The sequence below is a fragment of the Melanotaenia boesemani genome, chromosome 18, assembly GCF_017639745.1.
Source record: "Melanotaenia boesemani isolate fMelBoe1 chromosome 18, fMelBoe1.pri, whole genome shotgun sequence".
In the NCBI taxonomy this organism is placed as follows: domain Eukaryota; kingdom Metazoa; phylum Chordata; class Actinopteri; order Atheriniformes; family Melanotaeniidae; genus Melanotaenia; species Melanotaenia boesemani.
Window position 1 is genome coordinate 12,211,073 of NC_055699.1, and position 21,961 is coordinate 12,233,033.

At 38.2% G+C, this 21,961-nt stretch overlaps 1 protein-coding gene across 1 annotated transcript in view; it reads right to left on the bottom strand.

Moving 5' to 3' along the window:
* The window catches only part of oxsr1b (oxidative stress responsive kinase 1b), a 43,283-nt gene extending 21,734 nt beyond the window's left edge, over positions 1 to 21,549 (bottom strand). Inside the window, exons 1-4 of the mRNA XM_041968736.1 lie at positions 21,051 to 21,549; positions 11,775 to 11,887; positions 6,733 to 6,841; positions 1,772 to 1,913 (exon numbers count right to left, since the gene is read on the bottom strand). Coding sequence (XP_041824670.1) covers positions 1,772 to 1,913; positions 6,733 to 6,841; positions 11,775 to 11,887; positions 21,051 to 21,120 — 434 coding nt within the window. The 5' untranslated portion in view covers positions 21,121 to 21,549. The remainder of the gene's footprint in view (positions 1 to 1,771; positions 1,914 to 6,732; positions 6,842 to 11,774; positions 11,888 to 21,050) is intronic.
* Between the last annotated feature and the right edge of the window lie 412 nt (positions 21,550 to 21,961).

The window sequence follows — 21,961 nt, forward strand, 5'->3', positions numbered from 1 at the left end:
TTCAAATTAAATAAATCCAATACTGATTCATAAAACTTGGAGATCGATTTTTTTTAAATGTCCTCATTTCCGGTAATGTGAGCCTACTATCATGTGACTTACAGAGGTTCGGTGAGTTCTTAACATATACACACACATCTGGTTTCCTTTGTGTTTCCTCCGTCCAAAATCAGCTTTTCTTGCCGAGATGTTTTCATTCACCAGTGTGGATTACATCTTTAAATAAAGTCTTTTGCAGCGTATTACCATTCACAATAGCAACTACCACTAAGACCGCGGCACTCATGTTGGCAGCTAATGCTAACGGACAAGGCTAAATCTACCATCATTAAAGAAATTTCGGAGTCGTATTACGGTAGTAAATGAATCCAGAATTCTTTCTAGGTTTTATTAACACGTTGTCAACATGTTAACTGAAATCCGAACGCTAAAAATATTTAAAGCGACTCCACTGAATGAAAGAGTTTCACTTTTTTCTGTCCTGTGGGTTTTTTATTTATTTATTTTTTCATCACAGCATTTCTGGCTTTGAATCTGGGGAAACCTTGTATTGTTATGGTACTTCAGAAATTAATGTAAATGTGTCAGACGAAATTATTACAATAATCTGATTACACCCAGACTGTCAACTGTCAAATAAATGCACAATAAGTGCAAAGTACTGGGTAATAAATTCAGTTTTGTTTTTTATATTTATTTGTCTTTATGGTGCTGTTTTACATTCATTTACATAATTTTAGCTTCATAATCTGACAACTGAGGTCAGTCGTGAAAAAAATTATGTCTGTATGTTGACTGTGCTTAAAATGGTTGAGGTTCTACATGCATTTTTTTTTTTTTTTTTTAATAAATAAATAAAAAACGGGGTATCAAAAGTAGCAAAAATGGTTTGGAGTTTAAAGGGTTAATACATCTTTAACACAAGATTTTCAACAATATGCAAATGCCCACTTTTTAAACTTGCTTAATGGAATAGTTGGCAACCAATATCTGCCTTTGCCGTCATCTTTGAAATGAGGATTATGAGCTTTTACATTTTTCCACCATCAACTAATCCCTCATCAAGTATTGTTTTACACACAGCAGGGACAGCGAGAGGTGAGGAAAGAAAGCCGCCATGGGAACCAGGATGTCCAAACAAGGAGGTAATGTGAGACAATGTGTGTTTTTTTCTGGGGCACGGGACTGAACGTAGGACAGCTGTATGAAGAGGTGCTGGGTGGACCGTTAGTTAGAGTCTAACTGCTGCCTCATATATACAATAATAGGAGACTACTTTGGCAGATCCAGTTCAATGGTGGTGTGTTTTGGCCTTGAGTTAATTAATGAACCCAAAGGGAGCAGCATCATCTTTACATAAAGATGTCTCATTAGGTTTGAATATTAGTAAGAAGCTTGAATCTGTATATTACAAGCATACAGTTATACTGGTCTGATGTTTGATTCCTCATTAAAATGCTAATTTATTCCAAAAACAATTTAATATACACCATCTTTTTCATATTAACAGTCTGAATGACATGAACACATGTCAAAATGTTTGTGCTTTGTGGTAAACACAAACCCAAACTGTCCACAAGGAAAACTCAATTTCCCATGTAGTCTGGCTCGGAGACTTAAACCGCAACCAAACCGGAGGAAGTCAGGGGCAGAATTATGCATTTCTCCTTCATAGACCCTCAAGGTAAAGCCAGATAAAGCATGTGTAATTGGTTGTAATGAAAAGCCCTGTGTCAGTTTTATTATGGTACCAGTATGAAGGGCAACATACCTGTGGATCTGTCCATTCTTGTGTAGGTACTCCAAGCCCTCAAGCACATCCTTCAACACAGTGGCTATGCTGGCCTCGTCCAGGACGCCCGTCTTGTGCTCTCCTCGTGAGATGATATGCTTGATCACATCCAGCACTGAGCCTGGTAAACAGACAAACCAAAACATTTGGTAAAAAAAAAAGGCTTTTTACAAGTTTATACTTGCTTGTTCTCTGACATTTTTGCCATTTTTCCATCAGGGATAAAAGAAAATTATCCAGCTGTCACCTCCTTTAAAAACAGCTTTAACTGACTAAGTTAAAGCCATTAATAATAGTCAGAGAACAGCAGTAGGTTTATATTTGTGGTTATTGTCTAAATGTTGTCTTTGTCCTCACTGAATGGGGAGCCAACATGACTCTGTGAACTGACCTGGCCTGTTTTGGACTAAAGAGACAGGTCACCAGGTCTCCCCCAACATGGCTCCTGCTGCATAAAGGAGCACTCTTGCTGAAAAGTCAGACTGCTGCTCATATACCATTTCCTTTGTGCGACTTTTAACAGAATAAAGAACAAGTCTATGAGAAAAAAAAAAAAAAAAAAAAAAAAAAAAAAAGGTTCAGTATCTGCATTCGGTACAACAGAAAATTGTGCAACACTGATGAACTAGCAACAAAGCAGTTGAGCAAAAACAATAACACTTGCCTGACAAGCTATATTGTGTTTCAGTGAGACACAAACACAAATATCCCATTGCCACATCTAGCATCCATCTGTCCCTTACTCTCCTGCACACACAATTTCAGCTGTAGCACAAACAACAACTGGAAATGATCTAGAAATGCTGCATGACATGACTTTAGGATTCTATGTTAAATTTTATGTCTGGTTCAGAGTGTGGAGATTTTCATTTGTTCAGTCTTTTCAGGATACCCTTGCCTGCAGCACAAAATCCAGCCCTTACTGCATTACCCGGAGAGCCAACCATGATGGGCCACCTGTGTCTAGAGTGTTATTGTGGAGTAATACTTGCAGTGAAACAGAGAAGCAGAGTTGAACGGGTTCTTTGTGCACTGATGGTGCTCACAGGTTAATGTGACTCAGCATTTAGGAAAAAACACAAAGCCATTCATAGAGACAAGGAGATGTGGGAAAAGCATCCTGGGTGTGTTATATTGCACAAAATAGCAGGTATATATGTGAGCATTTGACACAAAGTAAAGGAAGAGTGGAGGAAGAGGACAGCTTTCTTTGAAGCTCACCAAGAAAAGGTAGTGTGCTTGATTTCTGTTTTCCTCTGTTCTGTCTTCACACACAGTTCCCTTCCTCTCTCCGTGCTTTCATACCCTGCCTGATTTCTATTTTCACATCTGAAATGGCTGGACGGAAGAGAGGAAGTCAAGAAAAAGTAAAAGGATGGCAGTGAGAAGGGCTGTGAGGGATAGCAGGGTAAATGAAGTCCAGATTAGACAGAATGTGGTCCTAATGAGCTCACAAATTAATTAGTAATTACATGTCAAAGTAACTAAACTTTCCATGTGCACTACCTTAGAAACTGCTGAGTTCTGCTGATTCACTCACACTAAAATATTTGTGTCTTTATGCTCAGTATTAACCTAGTATCCAAAATTAGCTAATTAAGCTTTGCATAAAGACTGAAAACAGGCAACAATGGCCGTCTGCCCTAGTATGCAAATATCTCTACAAATGAACATTTTTCATCTAGTTTATTTTTCATTTTAACTCCAACTAAATCTTAGAAATAATTTTTCAATTTTAAACAAAGATATAAAAAGTTCTATAACACACATTAAATGCTTTCAGAGATCATATAGTGTCATCTCCTTCAAGTTAGAAACAGAAAAAGGTGTCCTGAAACACACACAGCATGATGCAGCCTTTCAAAGCTTCCTAAATGCCAGCCTTGTCAACCCCTTTCAAATCTAGCTGATTAAACTTCTCATGCCTCATTAGGTTATTTCAGCAAGTTAACACTGAATAACTGTTTAGCCATCCAAAGGTTTATTTTCCATGGGAAAGGAAAGGTACCTGTTGGCTTTATTTGAATGGTGCCTGTTTAAAGCCCCGGAGGAAGAGTTTATACAAATCACAGGAAGCAAATTATATCTTAACAGGCAAGTGCACTGTAGAGCATGCAAATACTCCAAGAAAGTGCCAAACTGTCATTTTAGTTACATGCTAGATTAGGCACATCTCTTCTTTTCTCTGGATTTTATAGAAAAAGCTAAAAGAAAAAAAGTCAATGTAAAAAAAAAAAAAAAAAAAAAAGATCCATCCATCCATTTTCTGCCGCTTATCCAGAGTAGGGTTGCGGGGGCAGCTATCTAAGCAGGGAAACCCAGATTTTCCTCTCCCCGGGCACATTCACCAGCTCGTCCAGGGCGGATCCCAGGCCAGCCGAGAGACATAGTTGTTCCAGCGTGTCCTAGGGTCTTCCCTGGGGCCTCCTCCCGGTGGGACGTGCCCAGAACACCTCACCGTGGAGGTGTCCAGGAGGCATCCTGACCAGATGCTCAAGCCACCTCATCTGGCTCCTCTCAATGCAGAAGAGCAGCGGCTCTATTCTGAGCTCCTCCCGGATCACCGAGCTTCTCACCCTATCTCTAAGGGAGAGCCCGGCAACCCTGCAGAGAAAGCTCATTTCGGCCGCTCTTTCAGTCACTATCCACACCTCGTAACCATAGGTGAGGGTAGGAATGTAGATCGACTGGTACATCGAGAGCTTAGCCTTTTGGCTCAGCTGCTCCTTCACTACAACAGACCGATGCAGAGTCCGAATCACTGCAGACGGCGCACCGATACGCCTGTCGATCTCCCGCATTAAGTTAAAAAGAAAAAAAACCCAGCATTGTTGGCTCAGGCTGAAGAAAAACTTTATCAAAACTATTTATAAATCACATCTTTTTTTGCATACCTAAAACCAAATGTGATACAAAAAGTTAACAAGTATAAATTTGCCTATAGAAAAAGTGAATGATATCATTCTACAGGCCTTGATTCAAGATTATAACTCCTGCTTTTTGGTGGGCTCAAGGACCACACGTGACATGAATCCAAAGCGTTTCATAATTTAAACTCAAACAGTAACAACCAGCACTTTGCTGAAATCTTCACATTCTGATGAGGTGTGCAGCGGTGATTGTAGGCTGGGAAAAGCCGCACATTCATCTTTTGAGAATGCATTCCTCTGCTTGCGACGGCATGACTCATATTCTGTCCCTGTGGGTTTTTGTGGATGTCTCTCCGATGTGAACTCAGTCACAGAGGGATTCTGCAGCACTCTAATGAAACACTTGTTCACATGTCACATTAAGAACAAGAAATTCTTGAAAAGCTCTAAGCCTGCAACGTATTTACTTACAATCGCAGCTATACTGGTTTGACCTTGAAAGGGTTCATCAGAAAGATGGTTTGTGACAAGATTAGAGCTCTTTTCATTTGGGTGAAGAATATATGACACAAAATTCATAATATGAGGCAGAGACATTCCATTAGCATATTTAATCTTATATCCAAGTAAGAAAAGATGATCCTGACATGCAGCTTTTAAAATACTGCTTCTGCAGAACCTAGGCTATAGTCTAAAAATACTGCTTAACAAGTGTGTTTTAGCACCACAGCGTGTAGTCTGACAGTCTTCTTTATAAAAACGAGACTTGCAGGAATGTACTCCACCGTCTTAACAAAAAAAAAAAAAAAAAAGAAAAGAAAATCCACTGCCAGTATGAGAACATGCCAGTGATTTGTTTGATTAATTGTCAAGCTATTAGCAATTTTTCAAAAGCAGAAGAAAGAAGGCAGGATGGGGCTAGAGGCTGGAGGGTTTCTTACGCTCTATCAAGCCAGAGGATAAGACAAGAGTTGGCCTTCATCGAGTCTGGTATGCTCTGCCCTGTGGAGTGATGGTCTATAAACTTGACCTCAATGAGGTCTGTCTCCATGGCAGACGTTGCCACTGCTATCATTTAATTACTCCACACAATAAAACTCCACATCAACAGCCTCTGTTTAACTAGGATAAGGGGAACAAGAGAGGCCATCTTAAGTTTTATCTGCCCCTGCTGTGAGGCTGGCAGCCTTTTCAAGCGTCGCTTGGCAGGCACAGCCCCCTGAATCCAGCTCTACGGTGGCTGCAATGGGACTCGCCATCTGAGGGAGCCAGACAGGCCACCTGGGTATGATCCGTTACAGTGGGACAGTGTTTTCACATGGGAGGACAGAAACAAATAGCAAAGATTTGTGTGTCAATATTTCTGTGTACACTTATGCTTTTGTAATTGTGTGAGAGAGATGGAAAGCAAGATAGATGAAATGATTTGCATTTTTTGGCATCATTAAACCCACTGCTTCTTCTGGGCATGTTTCATACTGTTTCTGTCTAGTAGCTTTAACGGGTCAGCTGTAAAAGCCCTTTCTCTTTACAGGTTTTGGAAAAACCACAATTACGCCAACAGATAGTATAATTTCATAATTTAATTAGTATGGTCTATTTTAAATTAAAACCAACAAAAATATACAATCAGATTCAGAGGCAGGTCTGTTACATTTTGATGGTTTCACCATGGTGGTTTCCTCTTCATGTTCCTCTCACTTGTTAATTGCAGCACTGCTACATGGTTGCCATGTGGGCTGTTATTACCTCAGCCATGTCATTAACTCCAGCTCTGCACTGAGTTAAAACCCGGGGAGAGCTGCAGCTCACAGGGGGAAACAATGAGAATCAGGGAGTGTTGTCACATTCCCTGTAATAATAGTTGAAATCACAGGCACTAAGTCACCCTGGTCTTCCTGCTGGCCCATTTTAATCATGAAGGCCCATGCCAAAGAAATCTGGACCCCCATAATAAAAGCAAAAGGATGAACCAAACCATCCCTCTTGGTTCTGTTGTGAGGTAATCATAAAAGAGAGCCATGTATTTGTATGTCTGTGAAGGAAAAGCTTTAAGATCTATGCACTTACCACCACTGAGTAGCTTCATAACCAACCACAGCTCATCTTTTACAACAAAGGAAGTGTAGTAAGACACAATATTGGGGTGGTGGCACTGGCTCATGGCTTGAATCTCTTTCTGTTGGAGGAAAAAGAATGAAAGAGACATAAAAAAAAACAATCAGAACTACATTCAGTATTTCAACTATTGATCTGATAAAGCTGGTGTAATCTGATGTCACATAGTCACACGATTATTAGGTAGAAACTTATTACAGTTTCATATTAGAGATAATTCTGTATCAGACCTTCACTGAAGTAGTAAGAAACACCCATTTTAGAGTTGTTTAAAGATTTTTTTGGTGGTGAGATAAACCATAAAACACAAACTAAATCTTTCTTTTGATTTTATTAAGAAAATCAACAACAGAGCAGACAAGCTAAATATTCTCATTTAACTCCTTCCACAAGGTATTAAGAGGGAATAAATCGATGCAGACAGTTCATGCTTATGTCTGTGATGCCGCAGCTATTCTTGACATTTAGTGCAAAGCTTGAAATCTTAATGACGTCAGTAGTGAGAAAATAAAAAAAAGGCTAGGTCAATGTAATGCACAGCTATGCAAAAGCAAAAAACACAGCCAGTGCTCAGCCCTTTACACAGCTTTAAGGTTTACTTTCTTAGTGTGTGTGTGTGTGTGTGCGTGTTTGGAAAGCTGAGGCAGTGCTGGCACAGATGTCTAATCCATCACTTCACCACCATATCCGAAGTCATCCAAGGATAGGTTTCCTATGAGAAAGAAATCTGACTTATGGTGTCAGTCCAAGTGATTCACAGAGGTTTGGCTTTTGCTTTTGTACTTAAATACTTGACAAATGACTGAACCTGTGACCACAAACCTCAGTATTTGTATGAGAGGACGTTGGATATAGTTTGTAGTCCTTACAATAAAAAAAAAAAAAAAAAAAAAAAAAGCATCTTGCTTGAAAGCAGTGTGAAAGTGTATTCAGCCAGACTCAGCTCAACTCTGCATCGATAAAAAAACCACCCACAGATGTAAACAACTATTTTCACTATTTCAAATGAGGATGCTGCATTTATGGCACCAAAAATGGGCACAGCTCAATTTTTCTTTAAAGAAACACATCTACCAACATCTTGCTGTAAAACTGGCTGCAGCAGCTTGTGGGCAAAGATATGGAACATATGTCAGGTTCGATGCTGTTCTCCACTGATGGAGGCAGGTGAGCAGATCTTCCCTTTTACAGTATCTAACTGTTGGAGACACTGATGTTCAATCCACATCAACATTCTTGTCTGATTATGGGTTAAAACATATGTATTTTCCCCAAAGAGTTTAATAACAAAACAAAGAACTTTATAATAAAACTCTCTGAAACCATCAAAAGTGCACAAAGGTCTGAACTCTCAAGATAAAAGTATTTGTTAAAGGCATCAATCAATAGATGTCTTAAGTTAAATAGTATGAAATCAAAGTTAAATATCCCATCAGCATAACTGCTTAGCCTACACAGCGTGCATTAGCTGCAGAATAACTCTTGCAAAGTCATCACTATTGAGCCAGTAGTTCTCAGTCAGTGCCTTCATCAAGAAATGCAAGGGCCCATCATTTAATGACTTCATGATGCTGAGAACACTGAGAAGAAGAAGAAAAAAAAAGAGTTTACGAGCATGAAATGAGTCATAATATGGGTGTATCCAGACTGTCTGAAACAAAGTTATTTGACTGTGACAGGTAGAGAAAAGTGTGGAACATTTCCAAGATGAGCCAGAACAAAAAAAAAAAAAAAGAACAAAACCTGTTAAACTGAGAAATTTACAATACACACCTCTACATTCAAATTCAGACCAGTTATAACCTGCATATCAATTGTATGATCATTAAGGATTTAATCCAGCATGTTAGGAAATCTTTATTCTCCCCACAGCTCTGTGGGGGTGGCAGACACAGAAAAGAAAAACAATGGGATAACAGGGAGGATATTGTGCACTGGCAGTTGGCAGGTGTTCCTATCTTTTTCAGCAGTCATTGTGAGAACGAGATAGGTTCTTTGTTTAAAGGATTAAGTCACTGTAAACGCAGGCTCCAGCAAAGATCCGGAAATTTTTCCCATAATTCAAAGCCATTCATACTACTTCTGTGTGAAACTTTTGACATTTTTCTGAAAATATTTTGTAGATATAGTTACAGAACACCTTTGAGTGATGGGTGGATGTTGCAGTGACTTCATGCTAACACACAGGCACTTAGAGCAATGTTATTTAATTCAGCGTACTTCCACCAGACACAGCTACCTTCTGACTTCTGCACCACAAATGGTTTTGTCATTTCCTGATCATTTAATTAGTCATGTAACTTGGTAACCAGTGCAGGCCATTAGTGTAAAAAGGAACAAGATAATGACCATCTGTGTTACGTTTATAAGTAGCATTTCATTATTATCATACATTTCTTTCTTCCCACTACTTTTGCACAAAGTAGAACTCTATTTGTGATAGGGCTGGGCGATATGGCCTAAAAATAAAATCTCTGAATTTTTTATAACCAAATCCGATTTCCGATTTTATTCAATTTTTTTTTATTTTCTTTTACAAAACATAAACTTTTTAAAAACATTTATTTATATAAATGAATGCCAGCAAAAATAAAGCATATAATGTCATAACTTTTCCACCATATAAATGACTTTATATCCTACATAGAAATATGCAACACAACTGCATCCATGATCACTTTCCATCTGGATCCTTATCATACAGGATCTACGGCAGCAATAATTCCCCTGTTCCCTTTGTCTCTTAATGAGAGTTTGTGGGTTAAGTTGACTTCTGCATCTTTATAGAGAGCAGCATTTCTCACTGTAGTGATACGCACAGCTAAATCCCAGGCATGAGTGAAGGGTCGCTTCACTGAAAATCTGTCAGACAAACACTGTTCTGGTGTTGAGGGAAGGCTAAGTTTGCTGCTAACTATGGAAAAAAAAATCCAGATTTTCATAAAAATCAATTGCCAGAAATTGAAAATTCGATTTATCGATTTTATCAATTAATCGCCCAGCCCTAATGGGTGATTAGGGATGCAATTCATTTCTATAACTTTCCTTGTTCACTGTTACTTTGTTACATCTGGATAGTCAAATTCTTTAACAAGATGAGCTCACTTCACTGCGTAAAAATTACAACAGATTACTGGTAGGCAAAAAAGGAACTAACAATCAGAGATAAAGGAATCAAACAAGGAAACACAAGCTCTATAAAATATCAAGAGACATCTTAAATCTTTTATTAAAAAGAAATAATTTTTGAAATCTTACAAAAATGTACGGCGATAGCATGCTGAACTGAACGGCTGGGAAATACTAGCTCCTTTGAGCTAGTTCAACTTTAAAAATGAGTGAAGGTTTCCCAGGAAGTAGCCCACTCCACAGCAACTGATTTTTCTGTATTGAGTCTGATCCATTTACTATCTGAATGTCTGAGGACTTTGAAACTGAGCAAAAAAATAAATAAATGTGCTATTGTAACAAAGTGAATAGAGTGCTGGGTCACAAACTGGTGCCACAGAACCGCAGGGATGGCACACACAGAGAGGCCTCTATAGAAGCAATGTTGCGTCACTATTGGTTACTCAGAGCCTCACACACACACACAAGTTCACTATGACTCAATCTCACTGCAGCTTGCACACATACACACTAAAACCTTATAATAAAGAGGATGCAGATCTGCAAATTGTAACAGTGTGTATTGATGTGTGATCTTATTGCCAACTAGTTCAAGTTCAGACATTCACACTTCTTGCCAGAGATGCACATTTTTTCTCAAGTCACTTAAAGGTTTTCCAACACCTTATGGAGCTTAAGAAAATCTATTCACACTGTATTAAAATGCCGATATCAGGAACAGGCAAAGTCACTCAAAAGGACTCAAAAAGGTCCATTTAGCTATCATGGCCGAAGAAGCTATGATATTAAAAGCCTGAAATATGTCAAATTACATCTTTCCTGCTATCAAAGGATTTCACAGATAAGGGTAAAAGCCTGCGGCCTTCTTTAAAACTTGTTCTATCCTCCTTTAAAGCTGCTTTTTTTAAGAGAGGCAATCTGGGTTCAATTTAATGCTTCCTTGCCATTTAAGCGGGGACCCAGCAGGCTGTGGAAATGTAGGGGGGAACCACAGGCAGGAAATCCGATCGCGCTGTATTCCATGTGACCGCCTACTCCGAGAATCTGGGAGCAACATTCCCCTGATTCATTCTCACTTAAGTATTGCCAGTGAGTAGTGAGCAACCTGCCAGCGAACTCTGGCCGTGATCTTCGATGGATGCATATAGGCTTACACAGTATTTATTTTCCACAGGTTACTTCTGCAGACTTCAAGATGGGTTCTTGGAAGGACTGGAAAAAACACATCAGTCATGCTTCTAGTCTAACAAACAAAAACTTGAGATGGTGTGTGCTCTATTTAAAAAAGTGTGTGACTTATTACCTGATATCTAAAAGAGCTGCTTCAGAATGAGGGAACTGCTGAGTAAACACTGTTCTTGCTGTAAAGTTACACACAAATACAAATAGCTTCTTTTCAGTGACAAAGCAAATACAAGAGCCACAAACAAGCACTTGATTCTGTGTGCAGAGGAGTTTCTATGACATATAAACCCCTATAAACACATATAAAGCTAAATCGTAAATCACATCATACTGCAAATGATACGCCTAGCTGCAAAAAGTTGCATTGAGGGTATTAAGACAGTACAGTGTTCAGGAAGATGTCCCACAGTGTTCTAATAGTTTCCTGGCAGAAAGTGGAGCCCTCCTTCTGAGAACAACTAGAACAGTGTTTGAAGCGACAGGAATGATTGGAAGAGGGCTCTGAGAAAATCACTAATGAAAAGCAGAGGTAAATATAACTCCGTCCACATGTGCAGAAAGGAGAAACTTTAAATAAAATCTTGTGCTGTAAAGGAGTCGCTTCATTTGATCACACCTGGATTGTTCACATTAAATTTTCTATTTAACGAACAATTGCTTCACAGTGTTGTTTAGCTTACCAGGAGTTCATCCATACTGGTCTGGCACTTCTCTAGGTTGATCCGCTTGATGGCCACCTTCTCCTTTCGTGGTATACAGTAAGCTGCTTGAACCACTGCTGTGGCCCCACTCCCTGTAATAGGAAAACAACACATAATCACTGCAGTTAGCCATTTATTTATCTAGATTTTTCTTTGGAAAAAAAGAATGCAAGATGGTCTCTTTTCTCATTCAGGCGAGATTCATTGTTAGCTCTAAGCACATTACCAGGGTTCCCTTTTACAAGGATAAAGCTAAGAAAGCTCAACTGAAAGCAGCCCAGAATGCACCCTCATCATCTGTCCAAACCACATCAATCGTCTTCTTTGGAGACAAAAGAGCGTTGACTCTACCTCCAATACAGTTGAGTCATGTCATCACACAGAGGAAACTCATCCATTTACTTACATTTGTGATGTCACTCTTTCATCATTGGCCATTACTTAGAGCTCATAACCAAATGTAAGGGATGGAAGGTAGTTTAAAGTGGCAACAAATCAATACAAGGATCATGGTTATTGTATTTACTCCACTAGGGAAGGATTTTAAAAATGACAGGGTACATGGGAACCACATTTAGTTAAAGCAGGAAAGAAAACATCAAGTTTAAATATGCAAGCATGCAATTTGTTAGTGTAGAGCCTGGATGGCAGCCAGAGTGCTAATGGCCATTAAGCAAATCAATAGTATTTGGTATAAAAGACATGGGAGTCTTTAAGCTCTCTGTACAGGTGCAAGGAAATACAGGCCTAGGGGTTTAAATGCTCTTTGAAGTGGGTTTTCCTAATAGTCCAGTATGTCGTTCAGGTCAATTTAAGGAACTGTTTCGCAAACCACATGGGATTTTACAGATGTTGCTACTGAAACTACATCAATGGTATGGGTCATTTTATGCTGTGCGAGTCTTCTCACACGAGCTTTTCTCAAAACAGGACTGGTAATTCACTCAGAGAGCTGAAGTTACATCCAATAACTGCTTTTCCTCTTTATTTTACAGTCAGTGTGCTTAAAAATCCATACAAAGTCGCTGGTTGATCTGTTAGATTACTTTTGTACCTTTTTATAAAAAAATAAGCAGGGTTAGTCTTTGGATTTGTGATTAATCAGAAGGTGATATGTGCTGTTAAAGCACAACTTTTGCTTGAAGAAAACTTATTTCAGTGTGCTGTATATAATTTACACTGCTTACAACTGCAAGATGAAAATTAAATATTGTTTGTGACCTCAAAATCCTCCAGAGTTCTGTTTAGACTTTAGTTACTTTGTGTTCATCAATTATGAATCAGCTTTCCCAAATCCTGCCTAATGAAGCAGGCCTGATGGAAGGGTGACGCTGCTAAACAAAGCACAGCCCCAGGGAGCTTCGGGAGGAAGTTCGTGTCTGATAACAGCACAGGTTAATTTTTATGCTGCACCAAAATATCACTTCTGCTTTCTGGATGTTCTACTATTAACAAAGTTTGAAAATGTTGCTGACAGTAATTAAAACAAATTCACCACAGTGACAGCACTGTAGTTCTGTTATACGTTACCGTTTAGCTTACTATATCCTTCTTATTGCCATTTTAAATCAAAACTAGCTTCCAGGTTTTGAGATTTTATATCATTTACAGAATTTTAGCAATAATTCAAAATCTATCCATTACCTACAAAACATAAGTTGACAATCTGATAAAGTCCCCCTTTAAACCCTGCAAGAGTGGGTTGATCCCTGTGTTCATAACATCTGATGGATAAAAGCTTGTAAACCCCAGGCCAGGAGAGGTACACCCATTGTTCCTGCATCATGTGAGGTCACACACTCAAATAAGGCTTTATTTTTTCTGGTGTATATGTGACACTGAGGGGTGCTGAGAACACACTCTTATGGAAAAGGACTTTTGTATGTATAAACGTGAGAACAGAGAGCCCACCCTCCAGTAAGCTTTTCCTAACCTCTCCTGAACTCATATTGGTTATGGCCAAATTTTAACAAAGCGCTCAATGTTCAGAGTTTTCATTGAGTCAGAGGTGCTCTGGAGTTTAAAAACAGGCCTATATTAAAAAAAAAGAAAAAGAAAAAATAACTCCCTTGTTTTAATTAAAAAGTAAAGCTTTCCCCATGGACATGTCCATTTTTTATTCAGCTGTTTTCATTCAGGATAATTATCACTTCAGGCTATATGACACAAGGACAAAAATAATCAAATTCTATAAAAATATATAATATGAGACTCTGATTAAAGACAAACTCTTGCTTTCTCCAATAATCCTATAAGACAGCAATTTCCTTGTAATTTCCTACAACTGATACACAGAAGGGGTCATACAAATCATCCTGAGTGAATAAACAGTATATGAAGCCTCCTTTCTAAATGTGGGTGCCATCTATGAATTGGCAACCTCTGATATAAAGTGTGTTTGGCGTTGCTCTGCTCTCCAGCATCGATGTAATCGTAGATTACCCCACCATCGCTCAGAATTGAACAGTGCTGTAAACTTATCCTCCAACCCCTCCTGCCACCATCAATACCAAACAAACCTACGAAGGCTGGCCGGTGATGGAGAGCTCAGCTCGAGCACAACCCCTGGGAGCCAGTCTTCCTGTATGCAGTGGAGTGTAAATTCCTCCACACAAACAAACAGCCAGTAGTCAGGGAAGGCTGGACAAGCTAGGCAGCATGAGTGCTTGCATTTCAGTTAAAGTTGGGTTAATATACACGATTGGTAGAGAGGGGGCTGTTAGCTAGCTAGTCTACCTCTATGATACTTACTTAAGACATCAAATAGCTCACAAAAATATCACAGTTCAAGATAATGTGTGGAGTCAGTGTACTCTTGGTCATGCAGCACCATGCAAGATTACACATCAACAAGGAAGAACAGGTGAATCTGATATGACATGTTAACATTGTTAAACCTAATCAGCAGTGATGACAGTTCCAGTTATTATTACGACTGTAGTTTAAGTTTACTACAGCTATTTTTACTAATTCAACTTATCTAGCGTAATTACAGTCTTTACATTATATGTTTTAACCAACCTACTATCTAAAAAAATAGCCAACTGACTTTTCCTTGAGGTTTCAATCAGGTGAAAAATCCTCTTTGTGTAGCACATATCTCTAACAATGATGATGCTGTGTAGCCAGAATTAAATCATCATGTTTTCTTTTTATAGTAAAGGATAGATGAAAGTGGAAATTAACTTGTTAAAAACTGGTTTCAAATGCACATTTTTGACAAAACAAGCAAATAGAACCTTGTGATTTTAGTTAGTCAGCAGCTACAGCAACTTTACTCATTACTTTGTTCATGAAGCAAATTAGAAAGTAACCCCTCATTTGAAAACTGAGTGCTGTGAGATTTCTTAAAGCCTGAAAGAGAGAGGTTCTATATATACTCAGATACTTGTATCAATGATCTAAAATAAAGAACACAGCACTTACAAAAATGAAAAACAGCTGCAGTATCCTTTGTGTAAATGACCTATAATAACTGGCCAAAGCCGTGTTGATTTTCTTTTTTTCTTTTCTTTAATTAAAGTTAGCCTTTGTGTTCCATTTCAGTCAAGTCAGTTTAGATAACTGGGCAAGTAACAGAAAAAAAAACAACTTTCAAAAGCTGGTGTATACACCCCCATTATGTGAAAAAGGAATTAATGTTGGGCCCTGTTGTTGCCAGCTATATGATTACTGCAGCTTCTATCAAAAGTTGTAGATTAAGTAAAAAATACAGTGAACTATAAAGGATGTGATCTTGCAAAATATAAAATAAGCTACGCACTGTTGCATCTTCATTCTCACAGACATCACCACCATCCGTTCTATCAAAATGAAAGGAAGTGGACAAAGAAGCTCCACTCACAAAGGCGAGTGCTGCAGTCGTGTCCCGGCTTTGAAGAACCGAGGCCAACATCTAATCTGCTAAGCAGTCTGGCTCTCACATAAAAAATTGCATGTAAACCTGTTAAAATTCTTTCCCATGTTTTTTTTTTTTTTTGTCTTTAGTAAAATAATTAATAAATCAATGTGCCGGCTGTTTTTATTGTCAGCAAATCAAAACACTTCAAGAGTTCTTGGATATTTTCTATTTCCAGATGTACAACATTTTGCTTGTTTTGGAAGAGGATGTCTAAATTAAATTTCCATATTAAGTTACCTCATTAGGCAAAATCTAATGACAATGATCAGGCAGCCAGCTGAAAATATGGCTTGGTGGTATATTAAATAAACTTTCTGCTGTGATTTCTATTTGTTTCCTTGGTAGAGTTTGTCTGTATAGATCATGTCAGTTGCATTTTTCATCGTGTGTGACATTTAAAAATGGCCCAGAGAAATTACAAATAAGCTTTCTGCTGTTTTTTTCCCTTATTGGTGCCAGAACTTTAGCTAAAACCCCACATCTGAAGACAAATTCATTTAAATAAAAAATTAATAATAATAAAATAAAAAAGTATCTTCTTTAGTTTGAATCACTCCAATCCGGTTCCTGTGATTAACATCTAATTATTCCAGGAATTCTTCAAGAGACAACACAAATCCCTGACTTTTCTGCAAATATCAAGGTGTACATATATTATCAGACTTTTTCTTTACTACTGAAATGTGACCATTTAGATTCATCATGTTCAGAACAGCTGGAAATGTGAAAGTTCATAACTTTGTCAAAACAACCACATTCTTTACAAAGAGCAACCAATGTTTTCTGTAAGCATGTTGCCCCCAAACAAGTCATGCTTGACATGGTAACCCTAAAGACCATTACACTATAACCTGGCACTGCATGAATGGGTCTCGAAAGACTGGAGATCTCGCCTCAGAACGGACTTTATCGTTTCACCCTAAAACATCTAGTGGGGGCTTAAATCATAAGCTGACGTGTTTGCTCATTTGGGAGTGGACAGCTTACATTCCTCCTTTTCTGCTGCATTTCCATGAAGTCTGTTACATGAGCCAACAGCAAAAACACAAAGAAATAATGAGCAGAATAATGGATTTAAGACACAGACATGGCTCTAAAGCAACACGTTGAAAATAACTCAAATAAATACAGCTGCTCAAGAGACTATAAAATAGCACGGGGTTATTTTACTGTTGTATGTTTGTACAGCACATGATGTTTTTATGGTTTCATTTTTCTTGGCCGTACAAGTTATGTACTATTTGTTTGTGTAAAGTTTAATCTGAGAGCCAGTTGTAGCTTTAAAAATTCCTTTAACTACTTTTATTACAATAAATCCTAATATTTAACAGAATGGACTGTCAGTCTCAGACAAAGCCAACTGCCAACTGTCGAATAATGAAAAGCTGAAAACCATTTAGGCACAAAAGAACTCATTGTGAACTAGAAATACATCTTATATGATTAGCCGGGTCTTGAATTAGTTTCTTACTGGAGCAGGACACTGTGTGAGGGCCTGTGTCAACATCTTCCTTCATGAGTATGTGCAGCAGTGTAGTAGCAGCTTTCAGTGTGTCTTTCCTGCACTCACCAGGCCACGTGACGTCACATGACCTTCATTACATTTCCTCTGCATACCTGGCTAGCATTCCACATATTATCCCCTCCAAAAAAAAGGTACAATATGAAATTTCATACATAACTTGAAACCACACCAGCACTACTACCTTTTATTATGTACTCCACAACTATCCAGGATGCAACCAATCTAAAAACTGATGTAGCCTCCTAAAAGTTAATAAAGTAGAGGGTTTTTCTTTCTGTTGTGGTAACTACAGTTTTCTGAAGCTGTGTGATGGCCAGAGCAAGTAACATGGTTGCCAGTGGATACAATAAGTGGGAGCAGAAAGTTTCCAGTCCAGATTTGCCAACTCCAATGATCCAAATATGATCCAAGATTGGAGAAAGAACAGCACTATTTTCCTAAGGGCTCTGTTCAGTATGATCCAGTGCTCAATGGGGTGAAAAAGAGCGGGTGTGAACCATGTAACAACAAGTTTTCTTTCCCTTGGGAAGTTACCAAAACAATAGCTCTGCTGGACACGCTGCGTATGAAGAGCCACCCTCTACACACACACACAGACACACATATAGAAACAAGAAAGAGAGCTGTAGGCGGCATCTGCCCAGGATGAAACTGTTTATAAAGTATCAACAGTTTCTGTCGGATCGGAGAGGTGCAGAGGAAATTTTACTTACTATGACTTATTGCTTCTTATATTCATTTTGTTAAGAGTTTGATTATCCCATTATTTCTTTCATTATATACATTTATTCAATGATTGTTACTATATTACACTTTTTACATTGTACAATTTTACTCATCATGCTTTAATTCACTTTTAAGGTTTATTCTTTTCAAATGCATATGCTCTGTTAAAAGTTTACTATGAGGGTAAGATGACCTTTATCTGGTCCTTCCTCAGAACTTTAGCCAGACTGGTTCTCGAGGAGACACAAGTAAGGTTGGTTTGACCAGTCCTGGGAGTTGTGTGTCCCCCAGAGGTCTTCAGGATGGAGGATTCTTTCAACAGAAATGTATAACTATTTGTTTTCCTCTTGCCTCTCAATCAGAATTGATATTTCTACAACAGAGGAGAGGAGAGGAGAGGAGAGGAGAGGAGAGGAGAGGAGCTAATGAATACCTGTTGTGGTTTTAAATGTTTCATTATTCAAGAAAAGCTAAAAACTGTCAAAAAAAATGGGAAAATTAGTTTTTATTACAAGTTTTCAGTTTCTGTTGTTTAATTGTGATCATTTTTCTGCTTGTCTTTGTCCTTTAAATAAAGCCTTCAAAAATGTAAAGATTTCCTGGTAAACTGTCCATTTAAAGACTTCATTTATCATCTAAAGAAACAATAAGAAATAAATAAATGGAAAGTAACTAAAAGCATTAAAATCTTCAACTCTAACTTAAAATCCCCTATGTTGCCATTAAGATAATCAAGTACATAAAAAATGAAAAAAAGCCCCCAAAAATAATAATAATATGAATATTGGGTGTTGATGAAAAGATCTAATCATAAAAAAATTGATACTGTCCTGGAATTTAGTCCTTTTTTTGTTTTGAGTTCCAAGCATTAATGGAAGAAATAATAAATAAAAACAAACATATCTAATGTATTTTACTCTTAACTTTATAAAACAGAAAAAGCTCTATAGCTCTGTTGGGATGGTTAGCATTAACTTGAATGGAGGCTGATGTTAATGAGAGCAGTTTTCCTGTTTAGTGTATGTTCACAAGGACCCTGGGTAAACTATGTCCTTTACATTTAAGGAGGAACACAATTTCTAATCAGCTTTGGCTAATTTGTAAAATGAGGCGAAGAAACTAGGCTATCTGCACAATTAATGTCCGAATCTAAGTTAATAATCATGATCCTTCGCTCTAAACTCCAGTAAAGTAAGCATGCAGTCCAACCCAGTAATAGGCTTAGCAATTTCAAACCTATGTGGACAATTTGTGCTCAACACAGTGTAGGGAAATGCTACAGAACTGGTTTCTATACAAGAGGGGCTTTATCTCTGTGTGCAAGCTAAATTGCAGGGCGTTATCTTGAGGGGTGCCCCAGTCTGAATTTTCCTAGAAACTGTAGGGAAATTTAAAAGTAGGTTTCAGTATTTCAAAAGTACAGAAAAATGAGTTAATTTTAGGCCTAAAAATGCATTTTATTTACACCTAAAAAAATAATAAATAAATAAAAGAAGCACAGTTTGGGTCAAATAAACCAAAACACAAATTAACCAATTTAAGAGAACAAAACTTTGCTTATATGTTTAACAATCTCTTTTTCTGTCTTTCTTCTTCTCTCCCTCCTCCTCTAGCTTGTCAATATTGCACAGAAAAGGTGGTCACACTAAAAGGTTTACCTGGACAATACATTTTTTGCCACAAGAAATCCTGTAATATCATTTAACAAACCAAACTTTAAGCAGGTTAAATAGTGCATTACTGATGATGTTAAGTAGCAAATTGTCAAATGAGTTTACCAGATTTCCGTGAGGTTAGAAGCCCCATAATTCTGATTAATCCTCTCAAAAGAGCTCTGGCATAACTGGATTAAATCAACCAGTAAATAGTCCAAAATGTAAGTCCCACCCTCAGGAAGTTCTTTGGACGTTGCAATGGCCACAAAGCAATTACTGTAGCAGTGGAAATAACTTAATTATAAAATTAAATGCTGTGCTCTAGTATAGTTATTTGACAGGTTTTGATTAATGACACCTTACAAAATCATTGTGCAGACTGGGTCATATTTTAGGTGTTTTCAAACTGCTAGTAAAAGTGATTTTTCTAATACAACTTGTCTCATTGTTACACTTCAACTACTTTAAATAATTCAGTCACATGAATGGAGAACAGTTTAAAAGTAAAATTAAAAAAGATCTGTGGATCAGAAGTTTGCTTTTTCTTCTTCCATCTGTCAATCATCTGAGGACCCCCAGGACTGATCTAGAGTCACTGTATATGAAAAGGAGTTCTAGCCAGCTCCACCTCCAGCAGTTACAACAGCAACATGATGCTAACACGGCGAAGCTTCAGTATTAATAATCTAATATCATCTATAACAAAGTAACCTCAGTGACAAAACTGTAGTTTTAATACTTTATATTGTACTGTCAACGATACTGCCAAAATCATGAGGAACCCCAACTGTATGTTTTTACTAGTTAGGGATCTGAATACTTGCACTATAATATCGAGAGTATTTTACAAAGGAGATGGGCGTGAGCACACAACCAGTTTAAGTTTCAGTCTGTCTTATCAAGCTGCAAAAACGTCATGGCTGATACTGAAGCCTTTACAATGCACTGCCTTCCCACAGAATGATATTACCAAACATTCGCTTGTAATGTCAAATATATTTAGAAAGAATTCAGTAGGTTGATTTCAGTCTCCATTGCCACGACTATTACAAGTAAATGGGAGTAAGAAAATATCTTTCGGACAGTACTCGATGAGCAGTCAATGAATGCGTTTATTTACCAGCAAACAGCCATTGCCTGACTACACACTAACGTTTTAAAGCTAATTTACAGCCTCTGCATAGCACCAGTGGACGGGTTGACCGCTCTCATTGGTAGCATTCCACTGTTTCCAAGTCATAACACCTCCCGGCTAGGTTCGCCAACTTGTCAAACGCCTTTGACTCAACCTAGCTCAAGAAAAGGAGGATGTCTCCTGCTCGTCTTTTCACCTGAAAGCCGTCAAGCTCCTGTTCACCGTTGTAAGCTTCGCTTTAAGTGAGCTAACAGCAAGAAATTCACTCAGTGCCGGTCACATACGTTAAGCTAACAAGCTAATGATCACATACCAATCACCTCGTGCAGCTCATAATCATCTTTGTTGATGGACCAGGGTTGGGAGCTCAGGTCCTCCGACATGACTGAAGAATCTGCTGAGAGCGAACTATCTGTGGAAAGGTGGTGAATCCAGAAACTGAGCGTGAAAAGGAGTCAAAGTAATCCAAAGAGAGCCAACAAGGGCGACACTTCTCCTTCTTTGCGAATCCTGCAGCACTCCTGTCATTCCCAAAGTTTGATACTAGCCTAGCAGCCCCGCCTACCGCATTCCTCCTGAGCAAATGTGGACCTTCGTGGCGGACATATTGAATGTGGTACACCGCACGAGCGCCGCAGTGCTGCTGTGGTCAGTTGGTAGAATTTAATTTTTGTAGATTGCTGGCGGAGACTGAGCGGCCGTTAAAAGGCAAATTGAGACAATTCGTGTATTTTATGTAAAACTACACGGAACCATTAAATGGCTGTCACGTGTGTGACACGTCAATATATCCTTTCAAACGCGAGGCGCTGTGTTTAAATTACTGATGGGTTTACGTTTAATAGTTGCACGTTTATATCGATACCCCATTTGTTCCAGAGTCCGACTTTGCAGGCTTAAGTCAAACTCCTACACCAAACAAACTTTTTTTAGGTTTCATTTTTGCAATATTCACTCATAATCCTTCCACATTTACAATTATATAATCATCTTTGTATTTTTACCTACTTTTTTATAGTTTCTGTTTGCATTTTTACTGTAACTTGTAAACCTTTATGTTTCCACCTTTCAAGCTGCTGGAACTCTGAATTTCTCTTGGAGACTAATAAAGTATCTATCTATCTATCTATCTACCTAATCATAGGGCCATCTACCAGGTTGGGCAGTGCTACCTGACAGTCTTAAACCAGGGCACATATGACTTAGGGTTATGAAGAGAGGCGT